At 42.2% G+C, this 25197-nt stretch overlaps 1 protein-coding gene across 18 annotated transcripts in view; it reads right to left on the bottom strand.

Annotated features, from left to right (window-relative positions):
* Nucleotides 1–4437: 4437 nt before the first annotated feature.
* The window catches only part of TCF7L2 (transcription factor 7 like 2), a 172195-nt gene continuing 151435 nt past the window's right edge, over nucleotides 4438–25197 (bottom strand). For 3 of the 18 annotated variants that reach the window (XM_071446059.1, XM_071446060.1, XM_071446066.1), the window contains 7 exons: nucleotides 20628–20768; nucleotides 19851–20010; nucleotides 19005–19112; nucleotides 14198–14246; nucleotides 13592–13642; nucleotides 12354–12426; nucleotides 4438–6750 (listed from right to left, as the gene is read on the bottom strand). In XM_071446059.1, the coding sequence (XP_071302160.1) occupies nucleotides 6321–6750; nucleotides 12354–12426; nucleotides 13592–13642; nucleotides 14198–14246; nucleotides 19005–19112; nucleotides 19851–20010; nucleotides 20628–20768 (1012 nt within the window). In that variant the 3' untranslated portion in view covers nucleotides 4438–6320. Of the gene's footprint in view, nucleotides 6751–10794; nucleotides 10824–11680; nucleotides 11754–12353; nucleotides 12427–13591; nucleotides 13643–14197; nucleotides 14247–19004; nucleotides 19113–19850; nucleotides 20011–20627; nucleotides 20769–25197 lie in introns of those variants that run through there. The other 15 variants (XM_071446061.1, XM_071446062.1, XM_071446067.1 and 12 more) reach the window with 11 other exon arrangements.

Raw genomic sequence — 25197 nt, 5'->3', positions numbered from 1 at the left:
GTGCCCCCCACTTGCCCATGCAGCAGCAGACAGAGCTAAGAATTTTGTTATAATTAAATAACAGTGTGCTGATTGGTTGCTGGAGGTGGTCTTGAAACTGGTGTTTAAGGCAGTAGAGAACAACGGTTACTATTCATAGAAAAAGCAGAGTCTTAAAATCCATCTGTTTCGTTCCAAATTTAGGCCAAAAAAATGCTCACTCACTGTCTTTAAAAATACCACCTGCTTGGCTATTTTGTATAATGTGCCATTATATAAGTTTGAAGAAGGAGCAGGCAGGGAAGCAGCGGGGGCTGAGGAGGGGTGGGTGGAACAGATTAAAAAGATATAGTTAGATCCAAAAATACCCCAGCAGCATATTTAAAAGGGAACGCAAAATAAGGGAGTAAAGGAGACAATTTCTGATGGAGATTAAAACCAGGGTGTTTGCTAATACCTGGCAACAAGCTACTACAAATGGGCTTGTTTGCAAATAAGGTAATAAACCTTTTTCCCTCTTTCTTGGAAAAAAACCCCACCCTTCTTGCTTTGCACACCCAGCTTCAGTCATCCCCATGCTACTGAGCTGTGGAAACACCTTCAGACTTTCCCACCCTGTTCTGGTGGCGTCCAGGCTAGGGCATCACAAGCTCCTGCCAGCAGGTACCTCCTAAATGGGGTGTGCCTCCCATCAGTGAGCTGGTGCCAGCTGCTAACTGAAAGGAACGAGACGAGGATCTGGAAACCCCACAGCACTGACTTTTCCAGAGCAGCTCTGCTCTGTGAGCAGGAGCATTAGCAGAGCCTGGTGTCCTGCAGATGTGTCTCCTATCTCCCCATTGTCCTTTCCCTCCCCTTGCTTCCCCACTGCAGTCTTACATAATATTACATATTGCAGCTGCAGTGTTTCCACTTTTCCCTATACCCTTAACTCGTTCCCTTGTTCCCTCCAACATCCCAATGCTGTCCATGTCTCCTACCTAATCTTCTCAGCCTGCCAGCTGGGCAGGGGAGAGCAGATGCTGGTCCAGAAGTAGACGTGTGATAATTGGCCATCTGGATGCTGCCAGAGAGAATGGATAACAGCTGAGCTCTCCTTGCCTTTTCTTCAGCAGTGGATCTGGAAAGCCTCTCTTCTCAGTGCCGGCAGAGATTTCCCTGAACTCAAAGGGACTTTATCATCTCTGAGAGTTCGACTGCCGCTGTCAAATCTGGTTCAAAATGCCAGAGTATTCAAGAATTATCAGGAGAGGGTCAAGCAGATGGACAGAGAGCATGACTTCATGTTCTCCACTGCCTTAGAGGTCCAGATTAATATCCCCCCACCCCAAATTTAAAAGCATTTCCAACCTCAGAAAAAGTGCAGCTCCTAGTACATGGATGAAAATCATGAGTTAATATTTTTGATTGATCCCAGAAGAAAATCAGTCCAGGGGTTGGAAGACTACAGTTGTCAAAGGGTCCATAAACGGGTTGGTGACATTATTGACAATGATGGGTGCTTGGAATTAAATCACTTGTAGCTGATCTGTCTCAGAAGTCTCAAGATGTTTTCCAGGGACATCTTAAAATCAACGCCAAGGTAACTGTCTACCCTTTTTTTTGTAACATAGCAATTGCTGCAATCTCTGAGCAACTTTGAATATTCATAGTTTTAAGGCTCCAAAAGCTTTAGACGTCCTGTCCAACAAAGATGACTTGAGATCAATCTGAGTCTTGTACTGAATTTAATTTTCAGCTGGAGCACCTCTCCCAAAACAGCATCCAAACCCTTCATCCAGTCTTTGGTGGTAAAGTGCTCCTATGTGTATGCCAGACAGCCAGACATACCTGGGCAGCAGTGTCACACACATTATTGTTGTTTGTTATTATTATTTTTGTTAATAACAACAACAACAACAACAACTTTCACTATTGTTGCAATGACCTATGCAACCATTTAATTGTAAATTCTCTTTACATCATTTTTATAGTCTAATGAAATGAACAGGACTCTAAAGATTAGTCTTTTTTTCCTGCCTGTCCATTTTTTTCTTTTAAGCAAAGCAAAAAACCATGTGGCACTGCTTTGAGTCAGCAATTGCTTAAACTTTTTAAAATTCCATACACTAAGTGAAAAATGAGATTTACAAAACGAATGGAAAATAAATATCTCCCGAACATGCAATACATTGACTTGCTTCCTTGCCTTAGTCCATAAAAACAGATGGAAGCAATAGCTACAGTGAATTACCTACTGTATGCAGGGCCCTGTGGTGTCTCTGGGCAGCACTGGATGAGAACAGACCATTCCACTTTAGCACCACCCCACTCTAGTGTTTGCCCTCATTGGTGTGGATCTGGGGGTGATCAGCCTGTTTCTCACCCTATTTTACACCTACAGCGCATAGACAGCACTGTCTTTACACCACATTTCCACTGTACCTGGACTCCTGGATATATAAATAATGGCAATTTTCTCCCAGGAGCCTTGACCCAGCTCAATTCCTCTACGCAAGGGAAATTTAGAGGCAAATCTGAAGGCACAATCCCTCAAAGGGATGCAGCCAAGGCACAACCTGGAGGAAACACAAGCAGTTGCTTTCACAGGGATATACAATTGTTTTCCACAGCAAATAAGTTCGCAGCATGACTTCTTCACCACTCACAAGCCCTGTTCAATGTATCCTTGGAACACATTCCTCTCACCACACACACAGAAGGAAAACTAATCTGCATGGGAATGGTGTTTCAGGACTCTGCTTTCTGAAGTTTGCCTAATAAAGCAGAGAGCAAAGAACACATTATTTTCCTGAATATATGAATCATACCTTGATGGTGTCTACTTTGAATCATGGCATTCAGAGATCTCCCTGGAGCACTATTCCTTACTTTAGAAGAGAGCAGCTATCCCCAGCAGAGATGCAGCACATGTGTCGGGCTGATGGATGGCCATGCTCTAGCAAGAGTCAAAACACTTAGGAAAAAGAAGTAAAAAACTCCCTAGAAACCTTAACTAGCCGGAGAGTAATTTGAGCATTGCATTCAATTTACTGGCTACCAACAACAGCAACATTTGGCACCTTCCACAAAAGCTTTGCAGCAATGTCCTTTTCCCCACTGCAGAGCCCTCTCCCACTCACGCTGCCCACGTGCCTGTCGTGGTTGATGAGGGAAACTGAGGTCAAGGGCAGCATCACCACAACAAAAGCACCATCAGGCCTTGGATCAAGAGAGATAAATGGAGCTTGATAAAAAATTCACCCCGACTTAATCCTTCTGATAGGACATAAGAAATACTACTCACGTATTTACATTACTAACATATTTGAACAACAACAACAAAAAAGCTTGTCTTGTAAACTAACAATTAAATATTAGAAATTAAAAGTACTGTATATTGCTTACACATTATTTAGTACTTCACTCAGCCCCTCCCAGGCCCTCACAAAGGAAATTCTTTCTGCAGCCAATGGACAATTTTGCAGGTTTTATCGGCCCCCACAGGAAGGGACAGCACCATCCCAGTGCTGGGCTTACCAGAACAGCCTGTTCCCAGGTTTCTGCAGAACACTCACCCTTCCTGCAGAGCCTGCCAAGACCAACCAAACAGAAATGCAGTACCTGAGCAATGCACCTGCACAACAGCAGGGAACAAACCTGCTTCAACACCTTTACACTCCATTCTCCTCAAGTGTAGGAATTACCATGGCTGACATTTTCCATAATGACTGGCCCTATGATGACATCCACTTGAGACAGAATCCTGGAAATTAGGAAGTTTAAATTTCCACTTATTAAAAAAAACTCAAACAAATCAACAACATAATAAGAATCTTTGCATATAAATTCACTTCTATCCTGCAGCATCTGCAGGTATTGCTGTCAGGTGGATGGTGGATTCTCAGAACCAAGAGCAGGCTGTGCTGCAAGGGCTTATTGCATTAAAAAACCCCTCAAATATATGCAAAACTGGACTCAAATCTGTCCAGAAGATAAAGCCTAAGGCCAGAAGAACTACTTTACTAATTAAGGCTATCTGGGCTCTCCTGTGTGACCTTTATAGTGCACCAGCTCTATGTTGTGAGATCACCAGGTTAAACAGAAATACATTAAAATTAATGGTATCACCAGCCCTGGTCTCCCATCCATCCACCAGTCAGGCTCACTTCACAGGGAAGGACATTCCCTAAGCTCACATGCTGTCTTCTGCCAAATCATGTGCCATTTCTTTCAATAAAAAGGATCTTTAACCACTGCTACTCATGCAAAAGAGCACTGAGCAGGGAGAGGGCCAGTGCAAATGCAAATCTTTTGGGTTCCTTGGGAACCCAAAGGAAACGGGATTTCTCACAACTAGAGCTGGCTGCAATTCGCCACAATTTTCACACTTTTTTTCCCGAGGAATTTTTCCAGTCGGACTGAAAATCTTTCCAGCCAGATAAAATGCAGTCAATGCATAAATGAGTTGACAAGTCATTCTCTGCACATACTAAGTTGCTTTTATTAATCCAGAACTGCATGCTACAGATACTGTACAGCATGAACATTTATTCATTACAAAAAATGGCTTCCAAACCATTAAAAATGAAAATCGGAATAATAAGAGCATAAAACGGAACAGTAACATCACAACTGTTAGGAAACATTCAAAGTATTCACAAAAAATGTTATAGTTAGCATCTTAATAAACCAGAGAAAAATCTGAGACAGTTTTACAATCGCTTCATGTCAACTACAATGGCACTGAATGAACAGATGAACAATTTTTCAGCTTTATACAGCGTTTTTTGCAACATCAACATGCCTAGGTTTTTTTTTTTGTTTTAAGTTTGCTACCTACCTGTATGTAGTAAGTGTACATAAAAGTGGCAGTCTGATTTTCCTTTTATGAATAATCTAATATACAGAATTTGGCCCTTAAGGGTTTATACCTCTTCATTTTAAATGCTTTCCGGACAATCTGCTACCAAACACGTCTGTTATAGGTGACATTAAAACTACATACATATCTACCTATGTAACATCACAGCAAAACATGATGAACAAAAAAATTACAGCATTAAAAAAAATAATAAAGTTGTCGGGAGAAAGTTAAAAGTCACTGAGAATTTTGGCACATAAAAATTTTGCACACAGCCTACAGTCCTAATGTCGCAGGGGATTCAGCTGCAGTTCTGAACGGGAGACACTTGGACCTTGCTATTTTTCAAACAGCATTGCTAAAAATTCCCTTGCTAAATTTTCAAGTCTTTTTGAGTGTAATGGCTTTTAAAGCAATTTTATTCTTTACACTATTGATCCTTGAAAAAAATGCATCTGCGAATGTCCATTTGGTGGTTGGTGGCAACCGTATTTCATATAGCAAAAAAAAAAAAAAAAAAAAAAAAAAAAAAAAAAAAAAAAATCATGAAAACAAATCAAAAACAAAATCCCGGAAAAAATATATATATACACATTTATATATAAACTTAAAAACCTTGTACAAATGAGTTGTTATATATAAGATGCTTACACTAAAGGAAAAAAAAAACCTTTATACAATGTTTCAAGGAAAAAGTAAAAGAAGAAAAAAACATTTAAAAAGGGACAACATACAGATACAACAAGCAATTTCTAAAGCAATAAATACTACTGGTCCAATAGCGTTGTGATACTTTTAATTGTTGAGTAGCGTCCCCTCCCCCAAAAAGAACAACACCATGGAACAAGGTATATTAACACATTTTTTTAACCCTTTGTTTCTGTACATTTAAACAATAACAAGTAACATCACAATAAAGGTTGTTTCACACAAGGAAGAAAAAAAAAAGAAGTAGTAGCGGCACCGCATTCGTTGTGCCCTTAAAGGTTTAAAAACCAGATGTAAAATGATTGGTTCGCAAGCTCGTATTTAATACAAATAATAAAGAACCAATGCCTCTGGCAAGGGCTGCTTCAAAATTGCTTCTTTTTTTTTTTTTAATTTTTAAAATCAGTCTTTAAAACTAAGCTATTGGAACTACATAACAATTATGTATATATATATATTTTTTAAACGCTACAAAGACTTTAAACAGCTGTTGATAAAAATTTTGGCAGAATCATGAGGCTTTTCTCATCTACATATTTAAAAAGGAGAAATTGAAATAAGAATGGGTCAAATATTGACCAATGAACTCGATAAAACATCAACTAATGTAGCCACATGGCACAAATTAAAAATGAAACCGAGAAACGACGACAAACAGCGGACGACAACAAGGAGAAGAAAAAAAAAAAAAAAATAAAGAAAAGGAAAAAAAAAAACCAAACCAAAACCCCAAATACCAACAGAATTCAATCCCCCCGAAAGGAAACCGAAAGGGCTAACGAGGCTAAAGCTATTCTAAGGACTTCGTTACAAGGGAGAGCGGCTGGGGCTGTGTCCCCGGCAGCGAGCTGTGGGAATGCAAGGAGGACGTCGAGGGCTGTGCGAGGGATGCGGCTGCGGCCGGCGGGAGGGCGGCCGGCGGGTGGTCCAGGGCCCCGTTGGGGCAGCTGGCGGCGGGCAGGGCGCCGGGCTTGCTCGCGGCGCTCTCAGCGAGCACGAGCGAGGATGGCGGCGGCATCATCACCAGGTGCGCCAGCGGGTCGGGCTTCAATGACAGCGAGAGGGGTTGCGTTTGTTCAGTCTGTGGTTTCGAGTCTCTGGAGGGGGAGGCGAGCATGGCGGGGGAGGACGGAGGAGAGTCTAGTAAGCTTCCATCTGAAGAGGGTGGGCTGACGCAGCTGCCTTCACCTTGTATGTAGCGAACGCACTTTTTTTTTCTCCTAGAAACAGGGAGAGAGTTATCCATGAATAAAGGGCAGAGACGCCGATGGAGACAGTCATCTACAGCAAAGAGCCATCAGTCAGCTACTCTGGGCTCTGCATGGGTGGCATCCTGGCCCCACGTGCCATCCTGGGGGTCTGGCAGGGTGTCCTCGGCACCAAACCCACTGGGGAACCTCCCCTCGGCTAACAGATTTGGAAAGGCTTCACCAATTCATTGTCTCTTCATCCCTCTCCTCTTCAGGCCGCCTCCTTTCCTTATTTTCATAATCAGAAAACCAGATAAATGGGTTTTGGAGCCCACTGTTCTAATCTACAAACTTTCCTACATGGGAAAAAAAAATATTAAAAAGTAATTTAATCCTCCTAAAATAAAAACCCTGGATAGCTGACGGTATCTCAAGATGTCCCATAACACTGTCCAACTCAATGGGGCTATAGCTACACCTGCATCACCTGTGGTCTCATACGATGCCCTGTCCTTGGGAGGCAAGATCAGCTGCAAACTACTGCTCATTGCTTTCTCCTCTGTTAAGAACCACACCAAATCCAGAAATGTCAGTCAGACAGAAGGGATATATAACAGAGAGAACAAGAAAGAGGGGAAATAAAAACAAAACGAACAAACAAAGCAAACAGAAGAAAAAAACAGGAAAAGAACAGGAAAAACAGAGTATGATCCAAAATAACAAGAATAACTGGTTGTATGGCCTGCAGGTTGTGGCTTTAAATCGACTCAGTTTTAGTTTTCGTTTTAGGGGAGAATAGTAGATTTGGGAAGCTGCTTGTCTGCGTTTTGGGGATTTTCCTCTGAGAGGCCATCCATGTAACTCCAGAGTGGGATCCAATTTCAGTAGGTGAAGAGCACGACGACAGGTACAAAGGTGAGGAGCAACATGGATCTTAATTTCACACCAGGGTATGCGAGAGTCTCGCAAGAGCCGCTCTTCTTCAAATAAATAAATGACCCGACAGAGATCTTTTCTCCTCCCTCTGTCCACTGGATAATGTAAAGGAGCAATGAAAACAGATGACAGTTTCACACCATTTCTCTTGCCAAGTATGTGCAAGACAATTCTAGCAGCAGGACAGAAGTAATGAGGCAAACAACCACAGTATCTGGCAGAATGATGTCCAGTGGCCACCTTGACCCTAAGCATGCTGGCTCTTCAGCCCTCTGATCCACAATCACACTTCCCATGGAAGTGCTGAAGTGCTGTCACACAGCCCAAGGCATAGGACAAAGCCGGTCTGGAGCAGCTCTGCCACGAGAACTTTGGATGCTCAGCTAAGCTGCACAAAGCCACCAACGTGAAGGAGGAGGTTGCTCTCCCTCTCCAGTGGATACATCACCCCAGCTCTGCAACTCCATCAGAGGGAGTGCCTGAGCGTGGCACAGCAGTTGAGTGTCACCAGGGGACATTCCCCACTCCAGTAGGTGCCCCAGTTTCCCTGCTGGTCACCAGTGCTCTCCCCTAGGTATGGCATTTGACTAGGTTAAACCAAGCTCCACCCTCGAGGCAATGAGATGCTTCTCATTTGCAAAGGAGACCGCACTACCTTGATCCTGGAGTTAAAACTATCATCTCCCATAGCCAGGAAGGGAACAACAAACCCAGTACCCTATCTTTCACCAGCTTCAGTGAGGGAACAGTGCTGTGACATCCCTTCCTCCAGAGACTCAGGTCTGCTCTCAGATTCTGCTCCATGTGCCACATGGCAAGGTAAGGGGTTAGGGCTATTAGAGTTTTAACCACGTTAGCCTGCAGATCAATACATGCTAAAAACTAAAGACAACCATGCAACTTAAATGTTAAAAAGAAAGAAAGAAAGAAAGATAGAAGACAGCAAGTGAAGGCTGTAAACCATGCTTTATTAGAGCAACGTTAAAAGACAGGAAAAAATTAATTTGGTGGGCTCAAAACAGACCTTGTTAATTCTTCTACCATCAAAAAACAACACTGGAGATCTCTGGCTCTTGGCTAAGGACAGTTCTGCTGTTCTCTCTCCCCTCTCCTCTCACTACTTCCTACTTCAGCTGTGCAACACTACCAGGGCCACAGTTCCTGTTTGGACCTTCTGTACAGCTCCAGCAAGAGAGTCAAGCTCCACAAAGCTCACCAATCCTACTTGTGTGGAAAGATGAGTTCTTACAATCTGGAGACTGCAGGACTCCCTCTCCATCCCCAAATTGAAATTACTTGCAAGCAGAGACCCAAGCTCTGCCTACCTCATTGATGGGGGTCCAAAAGTCCTTTAACTGGACTGCTCTGAACCTACAGGGCAGTAAATTACTTAACTGGAGGCACTTTGAATCTAGTATGCCAACATTTCAAATTTTTTTTTAATATTATTTATGTTCTGTGGCCTGAAAGAAAGAGCTCCCATGGCAAAGCAGTTTTAAACCAAATTTACCTGACTTTCTGACACTGCAGAGCTAACAACCTTTTAAAAAAAAAACCCATTGCTCTGCTACCTGAAGTAATTTTCCTTTGACTAGGATTAAGGGAGCATATTGCTTCTTTTGCCAAACTCTTTAATAGTGTGGCCACTCAGTAGTCTGAAAATAATATTTACTTAAATCATGATGGCTCATGGTTGGAGATATTTCTGCAATCTGCGCCAATCGCACCATGGTTACCTGTGGTCATGTACCTGTCAGGGTTAAGTGGGACAAATGGTCCAAAGGGCAAACCCCCAAACCATGCAAGCCTAATTTTAGTAGACATGAAGACCACCAGGCAGCTCTGGTGAGGGGGAGTAAGCAAAAATCTAAGGAACTACTCGTGCCTCAGTTTTGCTCTCCAAAAGGCTGGAACAAAAGTACTACATATTGCCCCCTCAGAAGCACTAATGAGGATTATTCACTTGTGCATTGCTCTGAAAGTGTTAACTTGCTACATCAGTAGAGCAAACACAACAGACCTGAACCCACTTTTGCTGCTTTTGAAACTAGCCCTGGAACAGCATCAGGAAACCTGTAATGCTGCAATTGCCATGAGTGAAAGCCACAAAAGAGTGCAAGGCTTTATTCAGTTGCTGTGGGCAAAGATGTCTCAGTTTTCACTACAGTAGCAAACTGCACATCTTTAGCACCTACCTAAGGTGTGCAACAAAATGCTACCATGCTAGCAAATGCAATGTTACAACGGTTAGGACCAGAACTAGGAGACAAATGCTCTAATACCTAGTGGTAAAATGCCTCCATGCATGAAAAAACAAAACAAAACAAAACAAGAAACCAAAACAAAACTAAAAGAAAAGCAACTGACTCTGAATCAGTAAGTCCAGAACTATAGCTGTACCACTGAAGTTGTCCCTGATGCACTGAAAAGACTTCTGACCAAAATCTGGTAAAAGTTAAGAGAGGGTTTATGCTTCACATGTAACCTAAGCACTGTACAGACCAAATAAAAAGTTTCCTTGCTGATAAAATGTAGTTTTAAAAGTATGTTGCTTACTTAAGCAGCCAGGAAAAGATAAAGCAACACAAACATGATGTGCCCCCAGTTCTGGTACTTGGCATGCAGAGCCTGACATGCTTCACATACTCTATCTCTAGACTACACAAATATCTGCTGATTGTGTGCAGCAAAGTAACCACAGAATAGAGCCTAACTAAACACAGCACTGCAGTCCTTGGCTAGCATGAGCCTCCTGACACAGTGAAGTAAGCTACTCAGCTCTTCTGGACTGAACCCTTCTCCCTTCGAGCACTACAAAACTGCTGCTTTCCCAGCTTGTTTAACACGTGTCCTGGTACTGATACCTAACCCCCAGCACCCCATAATACAGTGCCTCAAATGGGACAACATCCAACCTGCAGAAGGCATTTCTGGTGCCTCCTCTGGTACACTGACACAAACCACCACCCTCAATCCTGGACACTAAGCACAGACAAGACTGCGTGCATACACAAAATACGATGGACGTCTGAGCTACATTCTAAATGAGATGGAGCACATGAGACTGGCATGAGTAAGAGGGGAAAATGTGGGAGAGGAATCACTACACACAGAGTGTGGTTTGGGTTGAAATACCTACCATCATAATATTCCAAATTCAAAGACTGCTTGTATCAGAATAAAGAAACAACAAATTTAACCAAATGCGATCATATAAGGAAAAAGGAATGAGAAAAGAACTACTCGGTATCCCTCCACCAAGAAAGAAGTACGTACTGAGTTACACATGGAATTAAAACTCCAGTAGAACATGGGCTGCCGGAATTTGGGCTCTCTGATGTCTTTCATCTCCTTTAAATGCTGGAAACTGTGCTACTAAAGTTGTAATTAGTTTTGTCTAGAGCTCAGACGTTTACAGCTCACTTGTTGGGATAAAATTTAAGAAAAAAAATATTTTTGGGATTAGGAAAAAAGATTTCAGATAATTAAAAATATATCTACATAAACCTTACAGAGGCAAAGTAGCCAACAGGTGTAGCTGTTTTAATTTTTCAGATGATTCCAAAAGAATGAATACAATATAAGCTGTAAACACTGGCTTTTACATCTCTAATAACGAGAAAAACACTAGTACTGCAGATCCCAGAACCTTTTTAAAAAGCCTCTGCAGGCAGGGGACACAGACCCAAATGAAAGACAAAATATAAATGTCCAGCTAAACATTAATTTTGCTGACAATCTGGAAAAAATAACCAAAAAAAAGCCAAAAAATTGCCAGCTTTAAGGACTTTGAGTTTTCTTGTTCCCAGTTCTACCACCAGGGAGAGGTTATTGGTAAAGAAAGAGAGAAAATGGCATTAAATTAGCAAGAAATTCCAAAGATCAAAGATTATTAGCAATTGATGCTGTGGGAGAGAGAAAGGTGGGGAGTGGGGAAAAAAGATTAAAAAAATAAAATCACACAAATGCACTAAGAGGACAGATTGCTTTTATTTCCCCAAAGGCCTAATGGGTAGTTTTATACCTGCATGGTTTGCACCATAAACTCTGTCGGTCAAGCCCGAACAATGCCCGACACTTCTTTGGAGTATTTGCATCTGTTAGCATAAGGTAAACACAAAAAATACAACACAATGGTGGATAGAGCTCATTTGGTCTGCGTCATCTCAGCTACAGCTACGTTCAGCTTGCAATCACCTCCGCTTTATTTGGTAATCTCCCCTCGTACCAAGGGCAGGAAGGAAAACAGGACTTTCACAATGAGCCAAAGGAAAACCAAAAAACAAAAATCTCCGACACAGCCACGAGCCTGTGTGGTGTGGGTACCGCACTCAGTGCCGCGTTATCAAGGGCTTTGGGAGCCACTGTCCTTGGGTGGAGGCTTGGAAGGCAGGAGCGTGGTTGAGCCACGGATCAGATGGGCTTAAGGTTGATGCTGTTTTACAGTGGGTTTTTGGCTAGCAGCAGCAAAGGGGAAGGCAAAAAAAAAAAAAAACAACCAACCAACCAACAAAGGAAAAAAAACAAAAAGCAAAACCCTTTCGGAGAGATGATTACTGATGGCAGTGTCCCACTCCCTTGTGTCTTCTAGATCACAACACAGAGCTACAAAGCAACAAGGCAGGAAAAAAAAGGGGAAAGTACCAAATAAACCAGCTGCAAATCAGCCATAGCGAGTCTGGGAAAACTATACACACCTGCAGGGGCCGCACCAGTTATTCTGTTGATCAAGGCCAAAGCGCGCTCGGCATTTCTTAGGAGCGCTCAGGTCTGAATGAGTTCAAGAAAAGCGAGCAGAAAAGGGAGAGAGGAAAAAAAGAAAAGGGGAGAGGGGGGAGTGAGAGAGAGAGAGAGAGAGAGAGAGAGGAAGAGAGAAAAGGGGAGAAAAAAGAGAAAGGTAAAAATAAGGAAAAAATAAAAATAAAAAAGGGAATAAAAATCAATGTCCTTGTTATTAATTGCAAATATTGACTTTCGATTTAAAAGTTAAAAAAAAGTGATAATTACATTTTTATTCAACTCTTGAGATTAGCTGTTGCAATTAAAGCTGCAGTATCCCTTTATAAAGGACTGTTTCTTTCCCTTTTAAGAGAGCAGGTAGAGGAAAGTCTTTATGGTTGGTCTAGCAGGATGTTTCAGGCAAGATTGATTTGGGCTGGGGTTTCTTTTTTCTTTTTTTTTTTTTTAAGGGGGGGGGGAAGGAAGAAAAGAAGCTGAGTATGGAAGTTAGATCCTGAACATGCTTTTTTCTTCAACTCAGATACAAAATAAGAGAAAAAAAAAAGAAAGGAAAAAAAAGAAATTATATCTCCTGGGATAATGCAGCTTTTGGAATAACATTCAATTTACTTGTTTTCATTAATTTGTATTTAAAAGAATGGATAAGAATAAGCAGACTGCGGAATGAGTATGTTAGTATCAGCCAGAAAATAAAATGTAAAGCATGGCAAGGTGCTGAGTTAGTACAGCTAGTGAATTGCAATGAACAGGCTTGAGCAGAAAGGAAAAAAAAAAAGATCCAAAACTAAAATAATAACAAAAAAATGCGTATGCATGCTAATGTGAGAAGACTTAGTGGGAGCCATGAAAAATGCCATTAGATTAAGGAGGTTCATTACTGACTTGCTTCCATTCTTTATCAGTCTCTTTAAAGAAATACTGCATATTCAATTTGCACAGTTAGTAAAACTCTTGCGTTATTTTTACTGTATTACTGTTTTAATAGCAATTGTTACAAAAACAAAAAACAGAATTAAAAAATACTATCAAACATAATAGATATAAAGATATATAGATAATAAATACTATCAAAACGTGTGGATGGTATTTTTTTCTTAATGTCATAAGTGTTTAATGTTAAAATCTATAATGGCAGGAAAAAAAATTAAAAAGCAGTTTATAAACTATTTTAAATGACTCAAAATGACGTTAGCACCTGTAATCGGAGGAAGTGAAAGGCAAGGATTTAGGAAACATTCGCTGTGTTCTGAAAAAAAAGAACAAATTATACAAAGGCTTCAAAAAAACTAAGTTAGGGCTTCTTCAAGATCGACTATGAGATTGCCTATGCAGTATTTCTAATTTCCTATATAGAATGGCAAACCTCCTTAATTTAAGATGGGTGCGATTTACCACTGTAAGGCATGCATCAGGACATCCAGGGACAGCCCAAATTAACAGCGCACGCACACGGACACGCACACGCACACACACGCGCGCGGGAAGCGCACGGCTGATAAACCACGGCACAGGCATTACAGCTACGGCTCTGCGCTACAGCCTCGGCAGCCACACGGACAAACCCGGCCGTGCCGCGCGAGGAGGAGGCTCTGACATGCAATGGCTGGGTTACTAGGTTTAGAAGGGCGGTAACGCGGGAATTATTGGAGTGCATTTAAAAAAAAAAAAAAATGCTGTCTAGCATAGGGACTGGCTCCCCTGAGGCCAGGAGACCTGTGCCCACCTCCCCCGTACCTACAAGGGTCGCACCAGGACTGCCACACTTCCACTAAGCAAGAGGTTTAGACTTGTCTTTACTTACCATTGGTCTCTCCTGGCTGCTTATCCCTTTTCCTCTTCTTCTTCTTTCCCTGCAGAAAACATACACAAAGGAGAAGGATTAGAATTAAGCCCCAAAGAAGTGTCCTTGCAAGAGGGCACGGAGTAATGAGGCTGCAGCTGGAGCAGGAAGCTCCCAGGGGGAGACACTGAAGTGTGATGCTGGCTCACCCCCTGTGTAGGGAACTTTGGATGGCCCCAGGGAGATGCCACACCCCAGGACTGACTCTGCCTACCCACCCCGTGAATTTTCAGACAGCCTCACTGCTGTCCACCCAATGCAAACACCCACCAAGGCCATGGGCAGCTGGGGTGGGGGCAGAAGGATTTGCAAGATGCTGCTTTTGAGCTAAGATCACCATGAAGCCAAAAACATCTCACATGTGTACGCTCCTGCATGCAGAAGTTTCAGGAATCATCTGTGGTCATGTATTGGTGGGGCAGAGAGGGGAAGGAGAGGGAGAATAGAGAGGGGAGAGTGAGGTCAGACTGAGCCTCTGGAGTTCCTCAGCACCAAACCCCAAGCATTCAAGCAGACAAGGAAGCCCACAGTAATGAATGTATCCTAACTTGCAGTTTTATAGTTCCACTGACAACCTAGAAAGCAATGCTAGGACAAAGAGAAAAAAATCCAGACATAGCCAAGACCCTTCCCACATTTTGTCCTATCACAAGGAAACAACAAGTAATATTTTGCTAAACTCTATCCCTTTCCCAAATGCTGTATCACAAGATGATGAAATTTGTTACAGTTTTTGACTGTAGGGGGAAAAGCCTATTCTGTTTCTCTCCAGCAGTGTGGGAGAGGACAACTGGGAGCCCAGCTTCTGTAAAAAAACAGTAATTGCTTTCCAATAGAAAAAATATGAAGTAATAAGCACAGCTCAAAAGAGAAAAGCTATTTTTCCAAGAAAACTCCTCTGACACTGAGGTACAGGGTTTAGCAGACTAGTACAACAAGGCCAATGTAGGCAACAGAGTAATTTCATTTTCGCAGCTCTCCAAATGCTAAAAGCAACAACTTTTGGGCCAGCAATGTCAGCTGTGAACAGCACAAGAATTCCTGGCTTTGAAGACATGGTAGCAAGTGCAGCTGGTGAGAAGACCTCAAAGCAGCAATCCCTTGTGGTCAAGGGGCAACAAACATATCTTGGAAGAAGGAATCTCAGAGAACTTTTGAAGGGTTGGATCTATCTGGGAAAGCCAAGAGGTTCTCCCACACAGTGGGCATCTTTCTCAGTAGATGGATTCCAGATACATGGTTAAGATGGACTTCAGTGTGGCACATCCACACTTGGGATGCTCCCTAGGATAGATTTCCTGGAATGTATTAGTAAAAAATTCCCCCAACGTGAATGTAGGACATTGATCTGTCATTGTCCTGTTTTTCCTCCACAAAGTTGGCCTTGTGGCACAGGGTTTCTGCACTCATTCCCCATGCTTGCTCAGCATTGTAAACTGCCATCCTGTTGTCCAGGCTGTTCCAGGTTTATGAGATCTTTCTGGAGATGGAAAAAGCAGTGTGAACTGCCCACCTCAAAGGAACTTTAAACAGGCACATAATCCTGCAGCCTTGATGCTGATGACAAATAATCTCTGACAACTCTTGGGGTAATTTTTTGGAATATGGAAGTTGTCAGTTGCTAGAGCAGCCATCAGTCTAACATGACAGGCAGATAAAGGCAGACAAGCATTGCTCCTAAAGCTCCTTGAGAACAGAATAGGGAAAAGCATGGTATCTTGAAATCCATGTATCACATAAAGATGCAAGAGGCTCAGACTCTGCTCCATCTATATTGATCTAGATTGACAGTAACTCTGCAAAAATCAGTGAATTTTTTCCAGCTTTCAACAACATAACCAAAACCAGACAATTGTCTCAAGATCATAAGCCTGACTTTTATTTAATCTCAAGGAGGCCACTGTCATAATTAACAAACTGCATCTGTGGCAAATTTGCCTAATTTTTCAGTACATTTGGGAATTCAAGGGCTATTTCAATTTGAGACCTTATAACTTCTTCACTCGAGGGCCAGCCAGAACAAAGGTCAGGAGTCACCTGCCTTTCACAAGCTCTTCAAGCCAGGTATTAAAGTACTGTAATGCCATTAGGGAGCAATCTGTTAAAAACAGCTGATCTACAGGAATGTCAGCCAGGACCAGGAATTTCTTGTTCTTTTTCAACACAAGCTTTTAAAACTCTTTCTTCCTCACAAAGAATGGACAGATGTCACATCAACTTGTTTACACCCTTTTCAAAGCATCAGGGAGAAGAATAATCTGGTTTGCTTGTGCAATTTCTGGGCTACAAGAGGATATTAGACTATGTAGCTAAATTAATATATGAATTTAAGGAAATAACTGTGGCAGCAGTTTTTCAAGTGCTCTGCAGAAGGCACCATTTTTTCTTTGCCTAAGATTATTCTCCCAAGACTTGAGCAGGATGTAACATTTTCTGTCGTCATACTACACAAATTTTTATGCTGCACATAATACCTGCTAACAATTTTGGTAGCTCCCTCTCCAGAACCAAACCAACATGGGCTTTGATAGGTCTGCAGAGTTCTTTGGTACTAATTTTCTAAACAAGCAGTGGGTGAGGTGACTGGACCCTTACGTACTTCTGAGTCCAGCACTCAGCACTGCTAAACATGTCACATTAGATCTCAGGAAGAGCCAACGTGCCTTGTGACACCAACAAGCCATGAGGCTGAAAGCTGCATTTCCTGAATGCACTGCTCCTGTCTCTGAAGACTTGGGCTATAGCTGGCCTTATCCCTGAGCCTGATGTGAGGTGCTTAACAATTTAACCACTTCAAGCAGCCCAAAGTCGCTCCCCTGCTAGATGTGTGAAAGGCTCAAGACCCTACAAACGGCTAAGGGAGGAGGGGCACTCAGGAGAGCTGTGAATGGACCAGGAGAGGAGACATAAATAAATCCTGCAGATGATGCAAAGGTACCACGCTCTCCTCAGGCAGGAAGGTTCCCCCTGAAGGTCACCTGGGGGTACAGCATCAAGCCGCTGGGAAAGCACCGGCTTTCTCATCCTGTCCTTTTTAGCTTGAGAAGAAAGGGTTTCTCAGTGTTCACACAGTGAGGACAAAAGTAAAAGGTCCTAAACACTGAGGCTTTGTACATGCCCATCTGTCGGTGGCACAGTCACTGCGCAGAATGAGCATTCCCGAAACCTCAGTCGAGCCTAGACTCCCTTTTGAACACCCAAGACGATAATACTGCACAGTGCTGAGCAACTACCTCGAGCCTATGGTCTGACAGCCTCAGGCCAGACTGTGCTGAAAAGGGAAGCAAAATGTGCTAAGCAGGAGCTGTGCCTCATCAGGCTTAAAAAGGTCTCCTCTGAGGAGCACAGGATTAAGAATATTCTGAACTGGAAGGACAATTGAGCATGCGCAGGTGTACCTGTAATGACCAAGGAAGGAAAGCTGAGCCTGGTGGGAAGAAAAGAAGATCAAGAAAACAGAAGGATTTGAAAAAGAGTCTTTAAGTACATATTGCTAAATAAGTGAGCATGTGTATTCTTCACCACTGAAATGGCAGAAGAGTGTAAAGAGCTGCTGCTGCTTCTCCTGGCTTCACTGCAGACTCTAAACTGGCTTCCTCCCACCCATACATACAAAAATGCAGATTCACGGAGGCAAGTACTGTCATATACAGTAAAATAGAATATTTATGGTAAAACAGGCAGTGATTATGATGAGGATGGAAAAGACAGACTTCAGCAAAACTGTAAGGTGAAGTCAAAACTGGCATCAATCTTAAGAGCTGTTGGTCCCTAAATCTGCAGGGAGGTGTGACTAGAAGGCAGAGAACAGGGTTTATTACAGAGTTACAGACCTTGAGAGTTTTAGGTGATTTTTATTTAACTTTAAAAAAAAAAATCAAGATGTTGCTATAATCCTATTTAAAAGGGTTTAGAGCTCTCACCAATCCACAAATCTGTCAAGAATTTATGGGCTTAGGCTTGCAAACACTTATTACCATCTGCACCGCTTACCCTTCATGGAAGGAGCTATTTAGTACTAGGGGTTATAAAGCTGCCCTTATGCTTTTTAACAGACAAAAAATACTAGCACTTTTAGCTCAAAAACAGGCTTTCTGAAAAGTAGAAGGAGGAATCAATTTTAAATAATCCATTAATTGATCATGAATTCAAATATACTTTTTAAAAAATTAGAGGGGTAGGGGGAAAAAAATAGGTAATATGGGCATGAAAAAGAAAACATAAACAAAATACACAACTACAGAGTGTGAAATTATTAATTTAACCCCACTTGAGAGTAGGACTTTCAAAAATACAATGCTTTTGGTTTTGCCAGTCCTTCTCTGAAGCTAGGATAAGTCATTCTTCCACTTTCCACTACACTCTCACACACATGAGCACAAGACACTAATTATTTATCTCTTTTGGTGGAAAGGAGAGGAGCATACAAGGGGCATTTTAAATTTCATTTTAAAAAATGAAATTCAAAATGACCAGCAAGCCAAACAGATGCTGGTAAAAGTGAAGGGAAGACTTTTTTCACAGAGCTCTACTGTTATCCTCAAATTCAAACCCCATACTAGTCCCAGCCAGGGAGCTTCATCCAAGTGGGAATTACCCCCCAATAGTTTCAGTATCTCCGAGGGAAGCGCCTGTTGTTGTTACCAGATTGGGGTCCCGAGACTTTCCACGCAGTGCTTGTGTGCAATGTGTGGCTGTAGCTCAGCAAGTCACACAGACATTTCTACAAGCTCTACTACTACAAGTTTCTACCTAAATAGGAACCTACATAGTTATCCCGTGCAGACCAGCCCGGGTACAGCTGCATGTGAAGCTGTCGCTCCTTCCTTGCTAGTTCATAGTATTTCGCTTGCTCTTCTCTGGATAACGCGTGCCACTGGGGTGGAGAAAAGACAAAAAAGACAAAATAAAAAGCACTAGTGGTTGGGGGTTTTTTAAGCATGTTAACAGCAAAGTGTGTTATTTATACATATAGCTACAGTTAGAATCGATTTTCATAAAAAAAGAGATAAAAACAGATGATCTGGCATTGGCATGCTGACATTCATATTTTATTTACAGCTCTAGATTATAACTGCAGTTAAATCAACTGAACCACAACTAATCATTTACATGCACTCAACCCCTTTGTCTCCTGTTGAGAGAGGAGAATTAAGAAATCTAAACAAAAACAGACAGCAGGGGAGATGGTCCAGAAGCTGAACCACTCATTCTGAGCCAGAACTCAGTTCCAGCTTTGGAGGTGTCTCCCCCACTGTCACTTCCTCTCCTCTTCTAGCTCTCACAGGTGCTAATACTGGTACTGTACTCAAAGGTTTTTCATTTCCCATTTACTTTTCTGCCTATCTTAGGCCAAAATAAAAATCTTAAGATTTTTTCATCAACCAGTCATGGAAATTATACTGAAATAACACCACTATTAATCAATTCCTCCTCTTCCCCATGAATGACCCCACTGGCAAGAAGTGCCTGAGAAAACTAAAAAAACAAATCAAGGCCTTTGGTTTAGCAATTCCCCTATTCATTTTCGCAATGGCAGAAAAACACAGTGATTCAGAAAGTGTGAATCCAACCAAGTTTCAGGCCCTGCTTGTGCCTGTCCCTTGTTACCTACCCTTCGACCGAGGATTTGGTTGATGGCTGCGCTCTCTTTCAATGTGCATTCTGCTACAACTTTTGCTCTCATTTCCTTCATATACAACATAAATGCATTAAGAGGTTTCTTTATGTGTGGCTTCTTTTTCTCTTCTTCTTTTTTGGAGTCCTGATGTTTTCTGAAGAGCAAAGATAGAACAGACAGAGACCTCACAATGAGAACCCCTTGTGAGTTTATTAAATTAATCCCCTCAATTTCTCTAGCATTAATCTCTAGGAAGAGGACCAGAAGGTTCTCTAGACCCTTCACCCTGGCTGCTGTATGGCAACAGTCTTAAAACCAGTATAAGAAAACTCACCTCATGTTTATGCAACATCACCAAGTACCCTCTGAGCCCCTACAAGGATCTTGGAAGGACATGGGCTCCAGAAAAATGGGCTCAGAGGGAGAGCTTGAGCATCACAGTAGAGGAAATAATTACACCTCTTTATCAATGGGCTCTCATCAGTTCAAACCTAAACTTGATACCAGCCCTCTGCAGCTTTGAAGAAGCCATTTATACTTAGTGGTGCATCTGTTATCTCAAGGCTTCTAACTAGACACTGAGTAATAGAGAAACTGGTCAAGAAACTTGAATCTCAATCAAGAAAATTCCACTTCCTTGTTGAAACAGGTGAGGTTAGTAACTACTTGCCTATGACATTTCACAGCAAAAACATCACAAACCCAAGCCTTTTTACAAGCCACACATGCTTTGAGTATCCCAAAGAGAAGACAGGGGAAGCAACAACTTACGAGCTGTGGAGTGAGCCGACGTCGCTCTGGGAAGATTCCTGTTTGACTGTTGGTGTGACTATGGCCGGATGAGGAATTCCAGTTGTGTGTAAACTATGGTGTGGCGGGACCATGTGTGGAGGAAACCTAGAGGAGAGAAAGCTGTGTAAATTGTCAGAATAAAAATGAATGAATGGGGAGGGATGTGTACACACATTTAAAAAAAAAAAAAAAAAACCAACTGGCATATAACAAGCACATGACAGCTAGACAAAGCATATGAAAGCTGGCAGCATTAATTAGCAATAAATTAAACATAATGACTCTTCTAATGTCATTAAAGCCAATCTTCCCCTTCATTATCATTACTGACACGAGACATCATGATTTTTAACATTAACAAAAGGCGAATTCAACTGGATGAACTTGCATGAAGGTGGAATTTCAGCTACCTGAAACAAAATCCACCAGTCCATTTCTTTGCTGAGAAATTATGTGTGGCAGCCAAGGAATCAATTTTTATAGTTTTGAATCATGTTGTGAATTTAGGATGACATCTTTTATTCTATATTGACAGCAAAATAAAATATTAATGCCAACACATTCTAGATGCATTTTTGATAATACTTATAGACGTCTCATTAGCTACATTTTGTTGATGGAGCAAAAGAAAATATTTATTTGTGTCTAATAAATCTCTGAGCCATACTGCTTTAACAGAAGGTGGAAGATTGTGGAATTTTTGATCCATTTAAGTAACCTAGAAAGGCTTTAACAATCTAGCCTTTCTAAAGAGAAAAAAATGTTGTCAGCTTTATGGTTTATGGTCATATACATGGACAGATCCCAGTCCTGCAAGTGGATTCAGAGGGATATGCAATCCTTCTGCATGAATCTAATTGCTTGGTCGGGATCACAGCACAAACATGGCACAATCGTTCAGACTTTTTATATTTTATGAAATATAAAATAAATTAACAAAATTCTCAATGAACAAAAATGAACAAAATTCTCAAAAGCAGGATTGACTTATATCATTGTTTCTCAACAATCTCAGAAAGGCTTTCCAGTAAATAAAGAAAGCACAGCATGACTGACTGCCTTCCCCCACTGAAGTCAACAAGTTTCCAAGGAATGGGTTCTAGCCTAAAATTATGTTTCAGAAGTAGCTTTCCTCAAAATGCCAAAATTAAAGTGATCTGGCAAGGGCTTTTCTCAGTGCAAATCCCCACTCTCATCCCAGATTTTGAACAATCTGATCCAACTAAAATAACCCAAGATTATGGAACACTCAATGGGATAAATAATTATTTCTTCTATCATCAATATACAACAATTTTTTCCTATACAAAGGATTTAAAGTGGGGTGATATAGCATGGATATCATCGTGTATAAGCATCAGAAATAAGTGGAGTTATCTTTTTCTCTCCCCTCGGATAAATTCCAATACCAAGCTTAACAATCCCATCCCCTGTGATTGCCTAGACATTCTCTGCACTCACAAGATGACACAGAAGTACTTTCATGAACAAGAGCACTGTCCACTACAAGCTCTGAGGATCTTTTGTCTATCAGCTGGTAGTACTCAGGGTGATTAGACAGAACTATTTTGTCTTTGAAGGCAGTGGTGGGAAGAGCAAGGACTCACAGGGAGAATGTGAAATTGTTCAAGTTGTAGAGAATTGCAGTTCTTCATGAACAAAGGCACGGAGAGAAGGGAGGCAGGAAGGTGGGATGGCAAGGGAAGAGGAGAATGGGCAGCAAAATGGTCATTCCTACTTCTGCTAAAGACTCACGGACACAAATCGCCAAGTGGGTTGTCCAAGTGCCTTCCCACTCTCTGACAAAAGTAGCTGGGAGAGAAGCACACATTTGAGGATATGCTTTGGTTCATGGCAGGTCAGAACAGAAGACAATGTCGAGGCTGCAAAGGAGACTGGCATCCTTGTCCCAGTTCTGCCACAGAACTGCTTACCATCAGCAAGATACAAACTGGGCCTTTGTATTACTTTTTTCTGTTCTTTCTCTATTTCCACGTGTATGTATTTTGATTGGACATATCTAAAATTTGTTCACAAAGCACCTGGGACCTCCAGACATGGTACAGTGCAAATAAAAACTGGCAGTATGAGCTGGATTTTTTTAAAAAATAACTAACAAACATGATCAAAAATAAAAACAGTGGTAAAAAACTGACCTTGCTGAACACAGTCTAAGCACAGTGATAAAAGGTTGAGGCACATCCTATCAAGGGACTGTCCTAGGCAAGACCCAGTGTTTCAGAGAGGACTATGCTGCTGGGGCTGGCTAGGCAAGAGACAAAGGGACAATGAAGGATGAAGATGGAGATGAAAAGCCTTCCTTCAGAGAGCAGGCAGGAAGAACTCTGCTGGTCTGACATGAGGGCTCAGCGTGAAGTGCAGTGGGCATGTACCAGCAGGGAGAAAATCTAAGTGCAGAGCACAGCATGCCCACATTGTGTGAAAGCCTGAAGGATGGCAAAGCCTCCACTGACCTCAGCTGGGATATTTTACTCACTGGGCTCTAACCTCCAGAGACAGCAGCCTTCATCAACAGGCAGCTGCAGCTCAGTGGTTATTTTCAGGGTTGCAGTTTCCATGAGGAAGTGCTGTGTTCATTACCAATGACCATTCACTTTTTCATACTGAATCTGTCCAATTCACAAGGCTGCCTATTGGACTTACACACCCCTTCCTATATATTAGGGCTATAAAAACATGCTCCAGAACCCAAAATTGCTCCCACAATCCCATGGACTTCCATTGGTGGGATGAGGGCTCACCCCAAGATCTGAGTGCCTGCTCATTTCCACGCAGACAGCCACTCAAGTGGCAATATGAGCAGGGGAAGGGTGTTAATTTTTAACTTCCTGGCTACGCTCCAACTTCAGTAATTACATTCAGCAAAAGTGAATTTCCCCTGAAATTTCAATTACAGAAGGTATTTTCCACTGCCACCACTTAACTGCTGTGCAGTGTTTGTCTGGTGTAATTCTGCTAAATTATTTCCTGATTTCCTCTCACAGCAGTTGTTTTTTTCATAGTGGGTCCACTGTTTGCCCATCACTCAGTTAGCCCTGTCTCCTTTTACCCTAAAGGCATATTGCAGAGGGGTAATGAAGGATCAAGAGGTCTTACAGGCATACTACAGGCATACAACCTGAGTGTGGCAAGGCTACAAGCAACAACTAAGAGTTGTAACTGGTTAAAGACACTACCTTAACAGTCTAAACCATTTATGAAAAATCACTCTAAGTCACCCATTAACCTTTTATAAACTATTCATAAGCACACTTAAACTAATAAACAGCAATTTCTAAGCTTAGGGAACTAAAGGTTGGGAAGCACTACAGGCCCCAAAGATCTACACCATAATGCTGGCAAAGATGGGAACTATTTCTGAAGGCAGGCTCTGGAAAATTGTGGATGGAGGGGTGAGGTTTGAGATCTGTGCTGACTTCAGTGCTGGGGCCCAGCCAGCACAGCAAAGGCAAGATTTGCAGCAGGGGCTTGCAGCAGGGCCCTGCAGGGCAGTTGCCCAGGGCCAGCACGTCTGGAGGCCAGCATGGGCCCCAATCTCCTGACCACACCAGACACCTGGGCAAGGGCTGTCCCCCTGCTGAGCCCAGGCTGACACAGGAAAACATACATGAAACCACGTATGAGAGCACAGAGCGTGTTCCCATCTAGGGGAAACCAGAGGAGAAGTTTCTGGGCTGAAACAAAGGGTAAACACCTAAAATCAATTCATCCCCCTGCACGTGTGCCCGAGCACGTGCGCACGTACGGGCTTCTGTCAGAGACAAAAAGAAAGGCTCCCTGTGTATGTGCACACCCCTCACCTTCGCCTAAGACATTCACCAGATTTTTTTCTCTAGACAAGTATTCCATGAATTGCAATAAACAGCCTAAAAATTCTAAGCAGCTCATTATATACTACTGTCTCCTTTTATGGCTCCAAGCCAGAATATAATGATGAGTCTTAACTTGTTAAGGACAACTAATTTTTTGTTCCTGGCTGTCTCAGGGGCTTCTCTCTTACTCACTCTCACTTTACTTCACTGTTGACATGTTTCTGTTAACTGGATGTCATCTGCCTGCCTTGATTTTATGCACAAGCAGTGGGATGCATTTTTCTGTGCAACAATTCTGCTTTGAGTTGCATTAGATTTGTCATTATTCTCTCATTTTCCCCTTGCACTTGTAACATTTCATCTATTCCTGCCTTATTTTTTGAGCCACGGTGCACCCACATTATGGTTTATACATGATCTTGCTCCCTTTGAAGCCGGCAGATTTCAGAGCCAGCCCTCGTCAGGAGAAGTGCCTGCTACCAATTTAGCAGGCTGAGGGCCCCGAGCTCCAACAACTCAATCTAAAGGGGGTCACAGGGTGGCACAAGCGAGTGTCAGCAAGTGCTGTTTAATTGCCAATCTAGGCTTCTCCATGGTGTTTAAAGTATAATGACCCATCACTTAATTCTGAGAAGTCCTGGCCCTGCTGCTGAATGGAATGAATATCAAAGGATGTGCTAGAACAGGGCAAGGAGCCTACATTTCCTATAACTGCC

Source organism: Agelaius tricolor, unplaced genomic scaffold (assembly GCF_023055355.1).
Source record: "Agelaius tricolor isolate 1412-34295 unplaced genomic scaffold, bAgeTri1.0.p SCAF_22, whole genome shotgun sequence".
NCBI lineage: Eukaryota > Metazoa > Chordata > Aves > Passeriformes > Icteridae > Agelaius > Agelaius tricolor.
Note: the sequence above shows the minus strand (reverse complement) of the source record. Positions and strands in the feature narration are given on the sequence as shown.